This window comes from Bos javanicus, chromosome 22 (genome assembly GCF_032452875.1).
Source record: "Bos javanicus breed banteng chromosome 22, ARS-OSU_banteng_1.0, whole genome shotgun sequence".
Taxonomy (NCBI): Eukaryota; Metazoa; Chordata; class Mammalia; order Artiodactyla; family Bovidae; genus Bos; species Bos javanicus.
The window spans coordinates 54,981,447-55,001,886 of record NC_083889.1 but is presented as its reverse complement, the minus strand read 5'-3'; the positions used below and the strand labels follow the sequence as shown (position 1 = coordinate 55,001,886).

General features: G+C 50.1%; 1 protein-coding gene across 1 annotated transcript in view; it reads right to left on the bottom strand.

Annotated features, from left to right (window-relative positions):
• Positions 1–20,440, bottom strand: part of SLC6A11 (solute carrier family 6 member 11) — a 125,205-nt gene that overhangs the window by 79,338 nt on the left and 25,427 nt on the right. Inside the window, exon 5 of the mRNA XM_061397088.1 lies at positions 18,998–19,130. Coding sequence (XP_061253072.1) covers positions 18,998–19,130 — 133 coding nt within the window. The remainder of the gene's footprint in view (positions 1–18,997; positions 19,131–20,440) is intronic.

Below are 20,440 nucleotides of genomic sequence, written 5' to 3'. Positions count from 1 at the left end.
AGCCTGACCCACCACTGCCACCACCAAGCACAGCCACTCAAGCCAGGAAGCAGCCTGGGCCTCTCCAGCCCCCTACGCCCTCTTCATTCAGGCACCAGGAACGGATGGATGGATTCTCACGCTTGCATATTCCCCAAACCCCCCTCTTCTCTCAAAGCTGCCACCACCTTCTCCCGAATGACCACTATGTGGAATCCAACCTTGGCCCCTGTGCACCCGCTCCCCACGCTGCAACCACAGTGGTCTTTCTATAAAGCAGTCCTGGCCGTGACACCCCCTCTATGTTAAGCCCTTTGTGGCATTCCACCGCTTTCATCTTATTACGAGGCTTGCCTACAAGCCCTTCCTAAGCCACCCCTCCCTGCCACTCCAGCCTGTTTCTCTCTGAACCCTTTCAAAGCCCGTGCACTGGCCACTCTGAACTGCTTTCTGTTCCTCTCCTGAGCCACAACCCTCATCCCGTCCACTCTCTGTACCAGCCCACGTCATCCACAGGGACCACATCTTAGATATTTGCCTCTCTGTCTCTAGGACTCACCAGGGTGCCTGTAATCCAGCAGGTGTTTAACAAATGCATGCTGAAGTAATCCTAGGGCACATGGTCGCACAAAACACGAACTCAGTAATAAATGCTCTGATGAGGCAGAAAAACAAAAGATGGCTCTGGTCCCAGCTCTGGGGCCTTTAAGCAGGTAACGGCACTTCTTCAAGCCTCAGTGTGCACATCCAGGAAGTAGGAATGAAAACATCGACTTCACAGGATGGTTGTGAAGCTTAAAGAATTTAATACAAGTTGGCAGTTGCTACCAAAGCAGTACTGTCCTCTACAGGGCCACCATGAGACATACAAGGCTGTTTTGCGGGCATGCTCAGTTGCTTCAGTCGTGTCTGACTCTTGGTGACCCCAGGGAGTGTAGCCCTCCAGGCTCCTCTGTCCATGGGATTCTCCAGGCAAGAATAGTGGAGTGGGTTGCATGCCCTCCTCCAGGGGATCTTCCCCACCCAGGGATAGAAACTGAATCTCTTGCATCTCCTGCATTGGAGGTGGATTCTTTACCTGCCAAGCCATCGGGGAAGCCCAAGGGCTATTTTAGGTGACCATAAAGACTGAGGGTCAGCATTTAATGACCAAGGTAAGCTGGCAATCCTACATGCATGGGCACAGTCCCCCACAACAGTACTGCCCTGTTTCTCGGGATTTCCAAATGTGCCACCAGACACTCATGTGTGTAGCTTATAATAATTTTTTGGCCATGCCACACAGCATGTGGGATCTTAGTCCCTCAACTAGGGGTCAAATCTGCACGCCTCTGCATTGGAAACTCGGAGTCTTAACCACTGGCCTGCCAGAGAAGTCCTGCTTATAATTATTAAGCCTAGTATCTAACTCTGTTTTATATATAACCTCAAAGTATATTGCACCTCATTTTAATAGAAACTAAATGTTCCAGAAATGCAATTTACCACTTGAATGGAAAGTGGACTGTGCTCTCTTTATTCGGACTTCACCAAATGTTATCCATCACTTGAGAAAACCATGTCACTACTGGCAGTGCCACTGGTGGGACCCAAGTGGCCAGTGCCACCTCTTCCTAAGTCCACACTTGTGGTTGTGGCATTCATGATTCTATCATAATGTATTGCTCAGCTCTTATTTCAAGACGTAAACTGCAGAGAAAAAGAATCGACAACATTCAGTGGAACCTCGGCTCTCCCATCTCATAGTCGAATGCAATCACACCGGGGTGGTGTCCGCCCCTGTTGAGTCTGGCATGTTTGCACCTGAGCGTTAACATGTCAAAACACATGCTGTTTTAGTATATGTTGCTTCCTTTCTGCTCGTCCTTTAATATAAAGGGGGTATTCTATAGGTTTTCTTGGACTTAACCTGGGCTGGTAGATTATTGACGACCTGCATTTCCAGGTGGTAAGGGGGCAGTATCACAAACCTCATCATCAACAGGGGTGCTGGGTCTATCAACAGGGCTCATAAAGGCCGTGGTGCCAGGGCGGGCATGGAGTCAGCACCGGCTTCCTGGTGTTAATATGATAACCACCAGAGGACTGGGCCAGTCAAACTGTGACACAGCTTGGTTGTGATTCAGGACCAGCCTTGTCTGGCTTCTGCAGAGTGAGTTACCATCTGCTGCTATGTTCTCACTAGGTGGCGGGGGGCGGGTCTTGTTTATTATCCATTGGGGGGAGAGTTGCTGTCAATCAGGAAGGAAGAGAGATGCTGCCCAGCACAGATAGCAATGTAAGGGCCTATTGGTGACCCCTCTACTCTCCAATACACCCCTGCTCAAGAACTCACAAGGGCTTCCCCAGTTGCTCAGCAGTAAAGAATCTGCCTGCAATGCAGGAGATGTGGGAAACACGGGTTCGATTCCTGGGCTGGAAGATCCCCTAGAGTAGGAAAATGGCTACCCAGTCCAGTATTCTTGCCTAGAGAATACTGGACAGAATCCCATGGGCAGAGGAGCCTGGTGGGCTACACAGTCCATAGGGTTTCAAAGAGTCGGACACGACTGAGTGAGTGAGCACACACAAGTATGCACAAGACTCTCAATGGCTCCCCACTGCCCACAGGACCTAGTCTAGCCCAACTCTGGAGCCTGGCCCAGCCTATCACCTCCCAGCCTCCACGGCCACCCCTGATATCCCTTCTCCATACCCCTGGAAGGCACAGCCCTGCCCTCCACATGGCTGTCTTTCAATGTGCCACTCACCTCTCCTCCCAGGAGGCCCTTCCAGAATGCTGTGGTCCACAGCAACTTCCTTATTGAAACTCCATCCCAGCAGTTGACTGGGCCATCATCTACCCAGTGGTCCCCAGCTTTTCTGGCACCAGGGATTGGTTTCATGGAAGACGGTTTTCCCATGGACCAGGGTGGGGATGGGGGATGGTTTGGGGATGATTCAGGTGTATTACATTCATTGTGCACTTTACTTCTAATTTTGCCGATGATCTGACAAGACATACCATTCCGTGGCCTAGAGGTTGGGGGCCCTGTGATCTATACTACAAAATCCTGTTGTTATCTTCAAGTGAATGAATCCAGTCTTACTGCTCCACTGGACTGAAAACTCTTTGAAGTTGGAGCATGGGTTTATAAAAATCACAGCCATAAAATAAAAACAATTGCAATTCGTGTGTTTACTGTGTGACAAGCAGGTAACTTACAGGCATCGCCTCATTCAAGGTCTAGAGCAACCCAATGGGATGTGTGCACCGACGACCCTGCGGTGAAGGCCGAGGAAGCAGCTCCAAGGCAAAGAAAGGCACACACCAGAGGTCACGCTGGAGGCAGGGCTGTGACGCAAGCTCTGTCCACCTGGCTCTGCTCTCCCCCACCCCTGCCCCACCTCCCGTCCCCCACCAACAGCGCTGGGCGAGTGGTGCGCACTCAGGCTGACGGGCGGGTGGAGGCTCACTTACCGAAGGCTCTGCATTCACCAGTGGGAAGAACACTGGCTGCGGAGCCACCTAGGTAGCGTGCGTGCTTTATTGCTCAGTTGTGTCTGACTCTTTGCAACCCTCTGTAGACCTGGGTCAAAATCTTGTCTCTGATCGCTTCTCGGCCTTTTGGCTAAGATCAAGTGTAGGATCAAATCTTGTCTCCGCTAGCCATGTGACCCATCCGAGCACATCACTTAGCCCTCCAGGACTTCACTTTTAAAGTGGACTTGCTGATACTCCCCTGTCCATCTGCTGGGGGGTTAAATCAGACAATGAACAGAAGTGCCGAGCCCAACATCAGGCACATGCTTGGCTCTCTGTAAAGTCAAAGTCATTTGCTTAGCTAGGGGAAGGATCCGCATTTAGAACCTGGGCCATGTGATTCCTCAGCTTCTGTGGCCCCCTGCCCATCTCCCTGCACCCCTCCCCACCTGCAATTGCCCTTCATCTGCTTCTCATCCCCAGAGAGGGTCTCGCACCTACAGCTGCACCCGGACCACGCACACTCCCATTCACCCTGCTTCATTTTCCACCCCTCTCCCCCAAGACGGGTTTTCCTTTTGCTGTTTCCTAACCCACAGGGGAGGTCAGGGGAGAGAGCTTGGTTGTGTTACTGCCAGGAAAGGCTTCAGAACTTTTACCTCAATCAAACAGGTCCTACCACGTGACGAGCAAACACACATTTGTTTGATGACTGAATCAATAAGCGGTGGTTCACAGTATCTACCATGTGGGTTACCCTAGGCACAGAAAAATGCACAAGGGCCCTGGTCATGCAGGGCTTCCCAGGTGGCTCAGTGGTAATGAATCTGCCTGCCAGTGCAGGGGAACTGAGTTTAATCCCTGGGTTGGGAAGATCCCCTGGAGAAGGAAATGGCAACCCACTCCGATATTCTTGCCTGGGAAATCCCATGGACTGTAGTTGTCCATGGGGTTACAAAGAGTCGGACACAACTGAGCAACTAAACAGCCCATCGTGCAATGGATGCTCTGTCAACATATACAAGGAGGAAGGAGGAGGGAAAGAAGAAAATAGGGAGGGGGAAACGACGTAAGCCAGCTTTTCGGCCTTTGTACCTGGGCCCTTTGACCTAGAATCTCCTTTCTCCTCTGCCTTTGGGTAATTAATAACCATCTGCACCTCCCCAGCCAGCGTGGATCCCACTGCCTCCTGGGGCTGCATTCATCTCCAGCACAGGGACATTTTGTAACTGTCTGTTTACTTCTCTGCCTACACATCCAGCCTCTAAACTTGTTTAGAGTTGATATCTGTGGTCCTGGGTACAGGACATGGTACACAGGAATGTTTCGTAAATATTTGCCCTACGGGATAAGAAATGTCTCTGGACCCACAAGCCCAGCAGTCACGAGACAATGAGAGGCCAATACAGGACAGTTGGAAGCTGCTGTGGGTGAGAGCCATCAGTGAAGGGAAGAGGAGGTTGAGAAGGATGGGGGTGGGGGGCCCCAGAAGGTTTCCTGGAGGAGGAGGAGGAGAAAGAAGGGTGGTAGGGAAGGAAGAGCCTGTTGTTCAGTTTCTCAGTCATATGCAACTCTTTGTGACCCCATGGACTGCAACATGCCAGGCTTCCCTGTCCTTCCCAGAGTCTGCTCAAACTCATGTCCATTGAGTTGGTGATGCCATCCAACCATCTCATTCTCTGTCACCCCTTTCTCCTCCTACCTTTAATCTTTCCTAGCATCAGGGTCTTTTCCAATGAGTTGCCTCTCCACATCACATGGCCAAAGTATTGGTGCTTCATCATTAGCATCAGTCCTTCCAATGAATATTCAGGACTGATTTCCATTTTAGGATTGAGTGGTTTGATCTCCTTGCGGTCCAAGGGACTCTCAAAAGTCTTACTTGGAAAGCACCAATTCTTCAGGGCTCAGCCTTCTTTATGGTCCAACTCTCACATCTGTACCTGACTCCTGGAAAAGCCACAGCTTTGACTATATGGACCCTGATTGGCAAAGTGATTTCTCTGGTTTTTTAATATACTGTCTAGGTTTGTCACAGCTTTCCTTCCAAGGAGCAAGCGTCTTTTAATTTCATGGGTGCAGTCACCATTGGCAGTGATTCTGGAGCCCAAGAAAATAAAATCTGTCACAGCTTCTACTCTTTCCCAATCTATGTGCCATGAAGTGATGGGACTGAATGCCATGATCTTAGTTTTCCAAAGGTGTCTTATAGATAGTATTAAAGTCCAAAATCAGTTGACTTTAAGTAAGAGAGATTGTTCTACTTGACCTGGGTAAGCTGATGCAATCGATGGAAAGGCCTTAATAGCAGAACTGAGGTTTCTCTAATGAGAAACTGTGGTTACTGCCTGTGGTCACTGCCACGGTCTCCTACAGAGAGCTGCAGCCTGCCGTCTGCACACCAGCCTTGCCCGGCCCACCCTCACAACACCAAGGCTTCGTACGGAATCTCCTGGTTCTGCTGCTCTGGCTGAATGCTGACTGACAGAGGTGGCCACAGGGGTGCAGAGCAGGGGGAGCAGCAGGCCCCCTGGAGGGAGACAAGTACACTGGAGTGACTGCTGCTACCACAACAGGCCAGCCTCAGCTTAACCGCCCAGCCTGCACTCTGCACAGGCTCATGCCTTCCCTCTCTGCTCCCCCAATGCCTCTTTGGGTCTTTGCCCGTCACTTTTCCCACCACACCTGCCAGAGCCAGCCCACGTGTCACCTGGCCAGAGCCTCCTGGACACATTGACCCCATGTCCTGCACCTCCCAGGCAGGCTGTGGTTCAAAGGTTCTAGTGACACCAACACAGTACCCGCCACCTGTCACTGCACCTGTTACACTACACTCGAAAGAAGGGAAAACTGAGGCCAAGAGAAATGGAGTAGCGTGAACGGCCAGTAAGGTTGGTGGTGGCCTGCACTGACCCACACTGCTGGCACGTGGTGGGGCAGGACTCCTGACTCCAAACGTGGCCTCATTCCATTCTCCATTGCCAGCTCTGTCTTCAGCTTCTTTGCCCAATTCTTGAAGGCAGGGTACATGGCGAGTAAGTCTTTTATTTTTATTTATCTCATTTTTTACTTTTTTTTTTTTTCGCTATGCCAAGTGGCATGTGGGATCTTAGGTCCCCAAGCAGGGATCAAACCTGTGTCCCCAGCACTGGAAGCACAGAGTCTTAACCACTGGACCACCAGGGAAGTCCCAGCTAGCAATTTTTTATAACTTCCCCTGCAGTGCTCAGCCTGGCACTAAGATTGAAGTAGCACACCACAAATACCTCTGCCCATTTCTGGTTGAATCTGTGGCATCATGCCTGGTCTCACGTGGAGCTCAAAGCTGTCTGGACTCCTCGCCTCTGCCACTGAGGAGGGCAGCTCATTTCCCAGCAACACGGGTGTGCGTGGATGGGCTCTGGCGGGGCTGGGCTCCCCAGGGTGCTCTGGAAGGGTTAACAGCACCCAGTCCCCTCGGGCCCTGCTCTGTGTGCTGAGGGCTTTCTCAGGAGGCGGCCAGCCCTGTAGGACCCCTCCCAGCAACAACCACTCGGACTTTGGGGGGGCCTTTGTGCTTCAATAAAGACGGTATTACCCAGTCGCAAAGCTTCCCTCCTTTCCAACCCTCCTCGCTGCCAGGGTTCCCGCTAAAGGTGAAGCGCTGTCATTCAAGGCCAAAGAAAGGGCTGAATCAAGACGCTAAACTCTTTTGACTTCATGTGACAATCGACGGCTCTCCCCAGACCAGTGGTGTGAGAGCTCCCAACGCCGCACAAAGGACCCTCGGCAGCGGCTTCGGGTGTCCTCGGGCCCCGGGGCTGGAGGGCAGGAGATCTCCTCGCGGGGCTCTCTGCATGCATCTCATGAACGCTCTAGTTTCCTCTCTGAATGCAGACAGCAGCCGGGCGCTGGGAGAGCCCCACCACCAACGCTGTCCCCGCTTACTTCGGGCTGCAACAAAGGCTACTTGAGGGCCCAGAGACAGCGCTGCCCAGTTCCTTTCCTGGGCCTGTTCTCTTCCCTTTCACACATCTTTCCCTTTCACTCCCCCTGCCCCCTTTGCTGCTGCTTTACGCCTCATTGAATCCATCAGCCACTTTACAGGGTGCTCCTGAAGAATAAATTTTCTGTGTGGGGCTCCTGATGGCTCCCCTGCTGGCAGCTCCGGCCTGCCTTGGTGGTAGTGGGGTCGAGGGGGCGGGGAAAGGCACACATTCAAGGAGGAGCTACTGATACCCACCCCCCAGCCTGCATCTCCATCTGGCAGGTCAGGGGTAAGCTGGCTGGAGCAGGCACCCTTACCTGCCAAGGGGCCCCACCCTGCTCCTCCCGGATCCTGGAGGCATCTGTTCCCCCAGGATCTTAGCACAAGCAGCTTAAGCCCTGTGAGCCTCTGTCTTCTCATCTGTAAAATGGGGATATCAACCGTACCATTCTCATCTGTGTGTGTTGGTCATTCAGTCGTGTCTGACTCTTTGTGACTCCATGGACTGTAGCCCTTCAGGCTCCTCTGTCCACGGAATTCTCCAGGCAAGAATACTTGAGTGGGTTGCCATTTCCTTCCCCAGGGACCAAACCCAGGTTTCCCACATTGCAGGCAGATTCTTTACCGTCTGAGTCACCAGGGAATGCTCAGTGGTTAATGTAGCAAGGGCCTTGGAACAAGGCCCAGATCAAAGTGCCACTTAAGCATCTTCTTTACCATTAGCATCATGCAGAGGAGGCAGGCTGTTTAAGAGTCGTTGTACAGGGCTTCCCTGGTGGGCCAGTGGTTGAGTCCACCTTGCAACACAGGGGATAATGGTTTGATCCCTGGTCTGGGAAGATCCCACATGCTGTGGTGCAACTAACCCCCTGCAGCACAACTACTGAGCCAACGCACTGCAACTACTGAGGTCCAGACACCCCAGATCCCGTGCTCTGCAACAAGAATTTCTGTTGTTGTTTAGTCGCTAAGTCAGGTCTGACTCTTTGCAACCCCAGGGGCTGTAGCCCACCAAGCTTCTGTGTGCAACAAGAGGAGCCACTACAATGAGAAGTTGGCATGACACAATGAAACGGTAGACCCGCTCACTGCAACGAGAGAAAGCCCACACACAGCAACCAAGACCCAGCAGAGCCAAATTAAATAAATACATGAAATTAAAAAAAAAAAAAAAGAGTCTTTGTACAGATGTAACAAACAGAAACAGACTCACAGATATAGAAAATTGGTGGTTACCAGTGGGGAGAGGGCTGAGGGAAGAAGGGCAAGATAGGTGAAGGGAACTAAGAGGTACAAACTACTAGGTATAAAATAAATAAGTTACAAGGATGTGAGTACAGCATAGGAAGTGGAGCCAATGTTTCAAAATAACTCCATCTGGAGTTTAATCTATAAAAGTACTGAACCACTATGTTGTACACCTGAAACTAATATTGTAAGTCAACTACACATTAATAAATGGGAAAAAAAAAAGAGTCCTTGTACCACCTCCAACTCCTCTACTTGTTGGTGAATGAAGGAAGGAAAAGAAAAAAAAAAATCAATTGAAGGCTATTTGCAGCTGTTTCTGTGTGAGTGCGTCTGTCTGTGTGTGTGTTTTCTTTTCTCCTGCCTTGGTGTCCTGGAGCTCTGAAAAGGATAAAAACAGTGGCCTAAAGCACTGAAAAGGCAGGATTCTTCTTAAAATCCCAGCTAATCCTGCAGCTTCCTTTAAAGTGGCAGCAGGAGGAGTGGGGAGGGGCCCAGAACTGTTTTTGCAGCACCCTCCCCTCCCAACCACTGCTCCTGGAGACCAGGAAACAAGGGGGAAAAATCCATAAATCATCCTCCAGAGGAGGACAGAAGGAGGAACGCTCAGGGAGACACAGCAGAGAACAGGAGCCAGCCCGGGGGGTGTGAGGGCAGCAGGAGAGGGCACCTGACTATCTGGTGGGCAGGGAGGGCTGCCTGCAGAAGGCAAAGCATCCAGGCAAGAGCTGGGCCAGTCACCCCATTCAAAAGTCAAAAAAGAGGGCTTCCCTGGTGGTCCAGTGGTTAAGAATCCACCTTGCAATGCAGGGGACACCAGTTCGATCCCTGGTCCAGGAAGATCCCACATGCTGTGGGACAACGAAGCCCATAAGCCACAACCACTGAGTCCACGTGCAGCAACTGCTGAAGCCCATGTGCTCTAGAGCCTGGGTTCCACAGCAAGAGAAGCCACCACAGTGAGAAGCCTGCGCCCTGCAACTAGAGTGTAGCCCATGCTCTCTACAACGAGAGAAAGTCCACGAGCAGCAATGAAGACCCAGCTCAGCCACAGATACATTTTTTAAAAAGGTCAAAAAAGAGAAAGATCTCAAACTCCGGTGCACCATCAGGTCCTGCAGAACAAGGATGCCACACTGGAAGGTGTCTCTGATTGGACCACCTCTCTCTGTGCACTGCACCTCCACCCTGGACACCCACTAACTGGGTTCCCTAACCTCTCCGTTCTGCACCCCACCCCGCCACCCATTCACAGTGAGTAGCCAGAGCCAGTTTTTAAGGATGAAAGTCAGATCATGTCACCCTTGCTTAAAATCTTCCAGTGGTTCTCCACTACCCTTAAAATAAAACCCCCGACCACTCAGCACAGCTGCAAGGTCTGAGCCCTGCCCTATCACATGCCACCATCCACTCCATCTGGCCCCAGTTCTATGTCACCTCTCCAATTCACCAGGTCCTTCCCTCACTTGAGAATTTCATCTGTGCTACTCACCTGGACACTCCCTTCCCATCTTTGACATCACAGATGGGGGCCCCACTCAGTAATGCTTTCCTTTACCCCCCTCACCCCAAGGAGATCTCCTGCCTTCATTCTGCCCACAATATTCCTATAACTGTTCATTCTTCATCTGACAATCAGCTTCACAGTCTGAAGAGCCCCCCAGTCTCATACCTGGCACACAGCAGGTGAGCAATAAGGCACCTAGTGGATTAATAAAAGTCAATGAGTAACACTCACTGCTAGTGAGCATTTAGATACAAAAACCCAGCACATTTGGGAGCTGGAAAGGCTGGGGTGAGATTTTTAAGGATCCTTTGGAAAAGCTCTCCATCCCAAATCATCACTGTAACTTTTCAGTATCTCAAATGGTCCATGCTTCGGGTGACAACAATTTTGATGTTCGTTTCTTTTTGTGTGGCAAACAGTTTTCATGAATTAGTTTAACAGATTAGAGATCCAGGAACGTTTTCTGTGAAGGGCCAGATAGTGCACATTTGAGGCTTTGTGGGTCCACACACTCTGTTGCAGTTACTCAGCTCTGCCATTGTACCAGCACAAAAGAATTTGACGGCAACGCAGAAAGATGGATGTGGCTGTGCTCCAACAAAACCTTATTTACAAAAGCAGGTCATGGGTCAGATTCTGTGAAAGGCCAATGCTGACTGATCCGTGGGTCAGGCTAAGGCCTAGCAAAGCCACACGGGAAGGGCACATAGTAAAGACGAGTCTTTTCAGTCTTCGGCAAGCATGCAGAGCCGGTACTAGGATCACCCTACTCTAATGTTTCCATGCTGTAGTGCGACAACACAGAATAAAGACAAGAACGCCTGGAATTCATTTTAAATTATTGTTTTGTAGAGCATAAAGGGTTTCGGTTGTGTCATTTCGCATGTCAGCAACGGGCTTCCCTGATAGCTCAGTTGGTAAAGAATCCTCCTGCAATGCGGGAGACCTGGGTTTGATCCCTGGGTTGGGACGATCCCCTGGAAAAGGGAAAGGCTACCCACTCCAGTGTTCTGGCCTGGAGAATTCCGTGGACTGTATAGTCCGTGGGGCTGCAAAGAGTCAGACAAGCCTGAGTGACTTTCACTTTCAATATGTTTGTGCAAATGGGAAGTTCTAAGAGCAATTTTCTCTCTGGAGGACCTGGGGAGCTATTGTTAAATGTCTAGGTGGGTGGGTGAATGGACGGATGAACAACAAAAAAGGAGAAGACAGGTTGTTTTCTAGGGTGATTATAAGGTAAACTTGGTTAATACTTAGATGAGATGTTAGAGGAGAAGTTGTGCAAATGAGTTAGTGGCTTCAGGCCTATGAGACCATAGAGAGGACCTGTTGGCAGGGATGGGCAAGATGAATCTGGTTGACAAAAAATGAGTAAAAAGCAAAGCCTTTTCAACAAATGGACATTCATATGCAGAAATGAATCGAGACACACACCTTACACCGTTTACAAAAATTTACTCAAATGGGTCAGAGATCTAAATGCAAAACACACAACTATAACAAAGTCATCTTGGGAAAACCTAGACTTTACATATGGCAAAGGCTTTTAGATAAAATATAACACCAAAAGCACACTCTGGGAAGGAGCTAGTTGACAGGTTGGACCCCATTAAATTAAAAATTTCTGTTACGCAAAAGACAATGTCAAAAGTATGTGAAAGCAAGCCACAGACAAGGAGAATATATTTGCAAAAGACACATCTGATAAAGTACTGTTATCCAAAATGCACAAAGAGCTCTTAAAGCTCAACAATAAGAAAACAACCAATTACGAAATGGGTCAAAAACCTCAATGGACATCTCACCAAAGAGAAATACAGATAGTAAATAAGCATATGGAAAGATGCTCCACACCACCTGTGATCAGGGAAATGCAAGTTACTATAATCAGGAGATACCACTACATAGCTATTGTTGTTGTCTAGTTGCTGAGTTGTGTCCGACTCTTTGTGACCCCATGGACTGTAGCCCGCCAGGCTCCTCTGTCCATGGGATTTCCCAGGCAAGAATACTGGAGTGGGTTGCCTTTTCCTTTTCCAGGCAGTCTTCCTGAATCAGGGATCAAACCCGAGTGTCCTGCTTGGCAGGTGGATTCTTTACCACAGAGCCACCAGGGAGGCCCCACATACCAGTCAGGATGTAGGACAGCTCAAATCCAAAACACTGATGATACCAAATGCTGGCAAGGATGCAGAGCAACAGGGACTCTCTTACACTGAAGGTGGGAATGTAAGATGGTACAGCCACTGTGGAAGATAGTCCCATAGTTTCATATAAAATTAAACATACTCTTACCATAAGAACCAGCAGTCAAGCTCCTTGGTATTTATCCAAAGAGTTGAAAACCTAAGCCCATACAAATGCTTACACACAAATGTTCATAGCAGCTTTATTCCTAGTTGTCAAACGTGGAAGTACCCAAGACGTCCATCCACAGGTGAATGTGGTACACATCCAGACAACGGGACATTATTAGTCAGTGATAAAAAGACATGAGCTACCAAGACACAAAAAGACATGGAGGAAACTTAAACGTACCTTGCTAAGTGAAAGAAGTCAATCTTAAAAAAAGCTACAAACAGTATCATTCCAATGATATGGCATTCTGGAAAAGTCAGAAGTATGGAGACAGCTAAAAGATTGGGTTTTGGTGGTTGCCAGGGATGGGGAAAGTGGGAGGAGATGTACAGGAAGTGCACAGATTTTTAGGGTGGTAGAACTACTTTATATGAGACTTTAATATTGGATCCATGTCATTATACATTATGAAAGTGAAAGTGTTAATCGCTCAGTCGTGTACAACTCTTTGCAATCCCACGGACTGTATCCTGCTAGGCTCCTCTGTCCATGGAATTCTCCAGGCAAGAATACTGGAGTTGGTAGCCATTCCCTTCTCCAGGGGATCTTCCCCACCCAGGGATCAAACCAGGGCCTCCTTCACTGCGTAGATTCTTTACTGTCTGGCCCACGAGTGATTTAGGCATTAAGCGTTATGTGTGTGCTTGGTTGCTCAGTCGTGTGCGACATTTCACGACCCCATGGACTGTAGCCCACCAGGATCACACATTTGCCCAAATTCACAGACTGTACAACACCAAAAGTGAGACCTAATATAAATTATAGACTTTGGGAGGATATGATATGTCTATGTAGGCTCATCAGTTTTAACCAATGTACCACTCTGGTGGGGGTTGTTGATAATGGGGGAGGTAACACAGTGTGGGGGCAGGGAGTAGATGAGAAATCCCTGTACTTTCTGCTTCACTCTGCTGTGAACATAAAACTGCTCTAAAAAGAGAAAATCTCCAAAAGCAAAACAAAAAATCAAGAACACAGGAAAATCACAAAGCTGTCTCCGTGTCTTAGCCACTTGATTTCAATTATCCAGACTGAAAATGTTTATCATCCAGAAGATGACAACTTATTAACAGCTTGGAAGTTTTTTCCTAAAGAAACCAAGTGTTTCAGAATCCTATATTTACTAATTTACAATTGAGAAGTGTTCTTATTTATTTTGTTAATCCAGACTTCTGGGAATTTTCAATACCGTCTAGAGAGACGGGATGAATAACCATGTGGAACTAAAACCAGGACAAGAAAATAAATGGCTTCCTAAGCTCTTGCCACACGCTCAGAAATCAGATCTACATGTTGTCTTTGAAGCTGGACATGAGCCCCCAGCTGGAGGTATCAGAACAGACGAGGATCAGGCTTAGGGAAAGCAGAGACCCAAAACTGAATTCCAGCTCTGCTCCTTCCAAGCGGGATGGCCTCAGGCAAATTTCGCGACCTCTTGGGGTCTCCACGTCCTTATATGTACAGTAGGGTTTGGACTTAAACCCTCCCAGCTCAGACAAGCTGTATTCTGACATTCCAGAGCTGGGTCTCTGCCATTAGAATCCCCTTGTTCACAGGACCTGATTCTCTAGCTCTACTGCTTAATGTGAGCACTACTACACAGAATCCTAACTGCTCCTCTGTCGCTGCCCCCTGCACCCAGTGTGGACTGCACACTCTGCGGGGGCAAGACTGTCCACCATCCCCCCGGGTGCATCCTGGCACCTCGCAGGGAGCCCCCGCACAGGCAGGATTCACCCTTTCCACAAAAGTCTACCAAGCAGCAGTCGTGTACCACTGGCTCTGCACTGAAGCTGGAACTCGGAGACCATCTCTCCAGCCACAGCAGCCTCTTCTGAGTGTCCAGGTTGCTCACTCAGACCCTGGGAGACCCTGAATGTGGGTCTGTGATGTCAGAAGGATGGAAAGTGCTGAGGAAGGTACAGAAGATGGAGCTGAAGGTCACATGCAGCGATTATCCTTCGTGGGGTGGGGGACACCGATGCCAACACAGCCTCGGGGCCCACATACCGCCCCGCAGACCAACGGAGAGCACTGTCACACCTCCACCTGCAGCCTTGCCACAGCCTCATCTGGGATCTACTTATTTGTGAAGTGAAAAGACAAAGTGTTAGTCTATCAGCTGTGTCTGACTCTTTGTGACCCCATGGACTGTAGCCCACTAGGCTCCTCTGTGCATGGGGTTCTCCAGGGAAGAATACTGGAGTGGGTTGCCATGCCCTCCACCAGGGGATCTTCCTGATCCAGGGATTGAACCCGGGTCTCCTGCATTGCAGGCAGATTCTTTACCATCTGGGCCACCAGGGAAACTCTGATCCCAAATCCACACTTACAGAAGCACCTGCCAAGAGGCTGAGCCTACAGTGTCTGCATCCACTCCTGAGCAAGGGTTGTGGTCTCAACTGAGTTAAAGTTGGGGTTACAGTTTTTGCCTTGGAGATGGGATGAAGCCAGGAACTTTTCCTCAACTTGATGAAATTTCTCCTGAGGCCCAGGTATGGACAGAGGGCTGGAACTTGGGGTGAAGAGGAAATGCCAGCTCGGGCATGGCCTGGACAATAGCAGGAAGATGGAGTCCCTTCCGCTTCCTTGAACTGACCCCTGAGGATGACTCTGGCCAGAGTCCTGCAGGCAGGTGGCAGGGGCAACCTCTGCCCACTCATGAAGATTCAAATGACCTGCGTTTATTTTTAACTGCTTTTATATAAAATCTGAAAAGCCTTTGGACACTGGGCTCACATCCAAGGTGAGGTGAATAATAAACACTAAAATAAATAAATAAATAAAAGCATCAGACCCTAGAGCCCACATGCTGATCTGGGTCTCCTAGTCTCAAACTGTCAGATGTGACCTCCAGAATCCTGTCATTGATAAGCAGCCAGGGAAGTCCCTCATGCTGGGAAGGAAAGACAAAGGGCAGGAGGAGAAGTGGGTGACAGAGGATGAGATGGTTGGATGGCATCACCGACTTGATGGACATGAGTGTGAGTAAGCTGTGGGAGATGGTGATGGACAGGGAAGCCTGGCATGCTGCAGTCCATGGGGTCACAAAGAGTCGGACACGACTCAGCAACTGAACAAAAATGGAGCTGGGCCACCAGAGCAGGTCCTAACCTGACACTTACTCACCATGTGACTGTGAACAAGTCCCTTCTGCTCTCTGAACCTCAGTTTCCTCATCCATAAAATATGGGTGTGGATGGACCAGATAGTCTCCAAGGAGCTTTGCAGGTCCTGAAACCCACATCTCATCCTGGACACTCACCCTGGTCTTGGGCATGGGACATGGAGAAGAGCCCATGAAGCCCAGTCTTAAGGAAAGGACTTAACAGTTGCTCATGTGACTTCAACATTTCCCTTAATAGAACCATTTAGCTGCATCCAACAGTCACGGAGCACCTACTATGTGCTCTTAACAGCCTCTTCATAAGCCACCTGTAAGGAAACTGTCACTGTCCTCAGGTCACACGTGATAGGATTGATGGTACACTCATCCAGAGGCCTGGGCTATGCAGTCACCAAGGCGCAGGGTCAATCCCAGCCCCTCTCCCTTCCCCACTTGAGTGTCCTTGTGGGCTTATATAACCCCACAAATCCTCAGTTTCCTCGTCTGTACAGTGGAGATAATGCCGGCCCCTCTGTCTAATAAAGTTGTTTCAAGCTCTGAATGGAATGGGCTTGTGAAGCACTCAGTAACCATCATCCTGCCTCCCCCAAACCTCTTCTGAAGTCTCTCAGCATGTAGCCTGCTGGTCCTTCCTTGATACTGGGTCCCTGCCTTAGGATTCTCCGACACACAGGCTTGATGGTTCCGCCAGTGGTAAGCGGTCCTGTCTTGGGACTGAGCTTCCTCCCACCATGGCCCATGCCCAGGCCCAAGAGCCCAAAGCCACACAAGCCCACACATGTGCACACATCAAAACCTCATCTGCACTGTCCTCCCCACAGCCTTGAACAACCGCCACCCAGCCAGGCCCCACTGGCCCCGCACAAACACCCGAAAAGCTGGTCATCGTAGTAGAAGCAACAAGAGCACCAAGCATGACAGCTCTCCTCCCTGTTTCAGATGGTTCACGAAGCACTGTCACACAGGTCATTTGCAGAGGGTAGAGGCTGTTTTTTTTCATCTTAGATACCCATTGAATAATGCCAGGTATCAAGCAGATACTCGGAAACTATTTCTTGGATGAATAAGTTTGACAACAAGATTTTTAAAAATCACCATCTGCTTCTCACACTACGATCAGGTCTCCATTCTGCTAAGCATTAAAATGTGCAGCCATGCATTTCAGTCTTGCAACCACCCCGTGAGACGAGCTCACTTATCAATCCCTGTTTGGCCAAAGAGGAAACAGGCTCAGAGAAGGTAAGTGATTCACCCCAGGTCTCAGTCAGTGAGAGACAGACCTAGGATGTGGACCCTGGTTTTAGACCCTGGTTCTCACCTCCTGCAGTCTGTCTCCTCTTTTTTAGCCAAAAAAGGCAGTGGCTGGGGGTGGGGGGGAAGGGAGTGGTGCATGGGAGCAGGATGCATGTAGTCTAAAATAGTAGACTGATAATACAATGATTTTTATATTTTGGAAAAACAGAAAAAAATCTTATTGTCTTTAAGACACAAACCAGAGGAAGCAAAGATCGGCAAAATCATCTCGTCTGAAGGGACACGAGAGTCTCTGTCCTACTTTCTGGTCCCTGAGGCACATTCATGATTACTTTCTAGTATGTTCTCAGCCTCCTGATAGCTCATAACATGAGGCTTGTTGACGTCTCTTCTGTTTTCTTCTAAGTCCTCTCACTCAGGTCTGCCCACCTCCCACATTTTAGCAGTGGGTTCTTCATCCCACCTACCACCCTGGGAGCTGAGGGGACCATCTTTTGCAAAAGATCCCAGAGTCATTCTTACTTCCTCAGAGGTTTTGTCTCCATGCATTGCCTCCACCAATGACTTAAGAGTAAAGCTTACGAGCAACTGCCTACCAGAAGCCGGCAGTCAGGGACTATGACACAGTCAGGGTGACACAGGCATTTAAAAAAAGCCCTATCTTCCTTTTTCCCACAAATGAGGAAGCCAATGGTGGCTCAGACGGTAAAGAATCTGCCTGCAGTATGGGACACCTGGGTTTGATCCCTGGGTCGGGAAGATCCTCTGGAGAAGGGAATGACTACCTACTCCAGTATTCTTGCCTGGAGAATTCTATGGACAGAAGAGCCTCGTGGACTATAACCTATGGGTTCACACAGAGTCAGACATGAGTGAGCAACTAATGCTGTTCATGGCATTGACACTCAGCCACAGGACTGTGGACTGTGGCCAACCGAGTACCCATAGAAGCAGGTGGCTGCTGCTCAGCTCAGCCCAAGGCTGCCAGGCAGATACACAAGCCCAGTGGTGCTCAGTCTTCCAACTTTCCAAGGGACAATGGAATCCTGTTTTCATATATTTCAAATGAAATTACCTGGTTTCTACATCTTGGTAACGATTTCTCCTCCCCTTCTTCTTTTTTTTTTTTTAATAACATACACGAGTGGGCTGGACTTGGCCATGAGCTGCACCTGTGACCCTGGTGGCACACACGGCTGCAGTCATCAGACATCCCTCTGCTCCCCTCGCGTCTAAGCCTCCCTGGCAGCTGGTGAGGCCGTGTCTCAGGCTCTGGCCAGCGGGTTGGGAGTGGAAGAGCCACTGTGACTTTCGGGCCAGGGCAGCTCAGAGCTTGCTGTCTGCTCCCATCTTTCTTCTCCTATGGTCCCGGGTGGCTCAGCCGTAAAGAAACCACCTGCAATGCAGGAGATGCGGGTTTGATCCCTGGGTCAGGAAGATGCCCTGGAAAAGGGAATAGTAACCTACTCCAGTATTCTTGCCTGGGAAATCCTACGGACAGAGGAGCCTGGTGGGCTACATCCATGGAGTCGCAAAGGGTCAGGTACGACTGATCGACTAGAAAACAAACAAACAACAACGAGGCACTGGAGGCCACATGGTACAGACAGCACCGACGGGTGGAGGCGGCTGCCCTGGCCCTCACGGACCGCAGGCGGGTGAGATCTCCAGGTCCATCGGTGGAGACGGCCCGTGCCGCCTGCCGAGCACACGCCTGGAGCCCAGGTCCTCATCACAGAATCCCCCATGGTCGTAGTTCAGCACTCCCTGGTGTCCAGAGCACTTCAACTTTCCTTTCTGTATATGACTCTCAACCCAGGAAGAAAGCAGGATGAGGCTCTGCTATTTCACAGGTGAGCAAACCAAGGCACAGAAGGGGGACGTGAGCAACCTCGAGGTGTGTGGCAAACAGCTGGTGGACAGGGGATTTCAACTCTAGACTCCAGAGCACTGCACAGTGCTCCTCCTAGCTCCCAATTCAGGAGCTGGCCTTCGTACTGTGATGCCCCTGGCGCTCTCTGGGTCACCTGTGAGCTTGTACGAGGACCACTCGCCCCCTCCCCTCCTGCAGCGAGCTGAAGATCCATCTCTTACCTTTCCCGTGGACTTGGTGCCCTTCCAGATGCAGAAGTAACAGATGGTCCAGGCCGCCAGCAGACACAAGGCCAGCTCCCAGCGAAGGTCCCCAATGTGCTCGATCCCATCCGAGATGGCCAGGACCCGGCGCCTGCAGAACGGAGGGCCCAGAGTCATGGGGGCTGGAGATGGCCCACATGGACCCCACCGTGGGCAGGGGCTAGTGCTGTAGAAGCGGCAGGGGCAGGTCACTCAGCCATGCGCCCACCGTTCACCAAGCGTCTTCTCTGGGTCATCCCAGGGCCGGTGTGGGGGTCTCAGAAAGGAATGAGACCCAGCCCCAGCCATCCTGGATTCACCCTGAGGGGGGAAGGGGACCGGCTGGGGGTTCGGAGATGGCATATGGGACAGTACAGTAAGAGCTATGTGGAGGACATCCAGGGGAAGCACTGAACCTACTTCAGGGATCCCGGGAGATGGCAGGACCATCCATAAACACTCCAGGTCCCTCCCTGAGGGGCGAGGGGTGACGACATGTTCCTGCTGAGCTCAGCTCTGGCCAGAGGACCTGCTGTGGCCAGTGGCACACAAGGCCCTTCAGACAGCGGCATTCAGAGCCAGGCGGTGTGGTCTGCCCTGTTCCTTCACACGAGTGTTGCTGTCCTAACAGAAGCATGTTTCCAAGCGGCCCTCTAGAAGCTCAAGTTCATGAAAGGATACGTGAGCCTTCCGGCCACCCTAGGTCAGAGCCACTATGTGAGCAAGAAATTCTGCTGAAAGACAAGTGCTGGATGATGTTACTTGTACGAGGAATCTAAAAATACAGCAAACTAGTAAATAAAACCAAAGAGCAGCAGACTCACAGATACAGAGAACAAACTAGTGGTTACCAGTGGGGAGAAGGAAGGTAGGGCAAGAGGAAATATAGGATAGGAGCTTCTTTAAAAAAATTATTACAGGGTTATTACAGGACTTCCTTGGTGGCTCAGATGGTAAAGAGTCTTCCTGCAATGCAGGAGACACAGGTTCGATCCCTGGGTTGAGAAGATCCCTTGCAGAAGGGATTGGCTACCCACTCCAGGACTCTTACCTGGGAAACTCAGGACAGAGGAGCCTGGAGGGATACACAGTCCCTGGGATTGCAAAAGAGTCAGATATGACTGAGCGACTAACACACACGGGAATATATAAAGTCGTGTGTGTGAAACTTTTCTAAGTTGTAAAGCACTGTGGAATTTAAATAATCATTCATTCAAAAAAACCAGAACTCAATTTCTTCAGGCTACTAAGATCTTCATTACTGCAGCACAACCCAGACTATCCTGACTGCCACGGGGCTCAGAGAAAGCTTTGTGGAAGAAGTGACATTTGAGCTAGAATTTGAAGGATGATCGAGTTTAGCCAGAAGAGGGAGTGGGTAGAGATAGCTTCAGGTCCAGGGACAAGCACGAGCAATGGCCA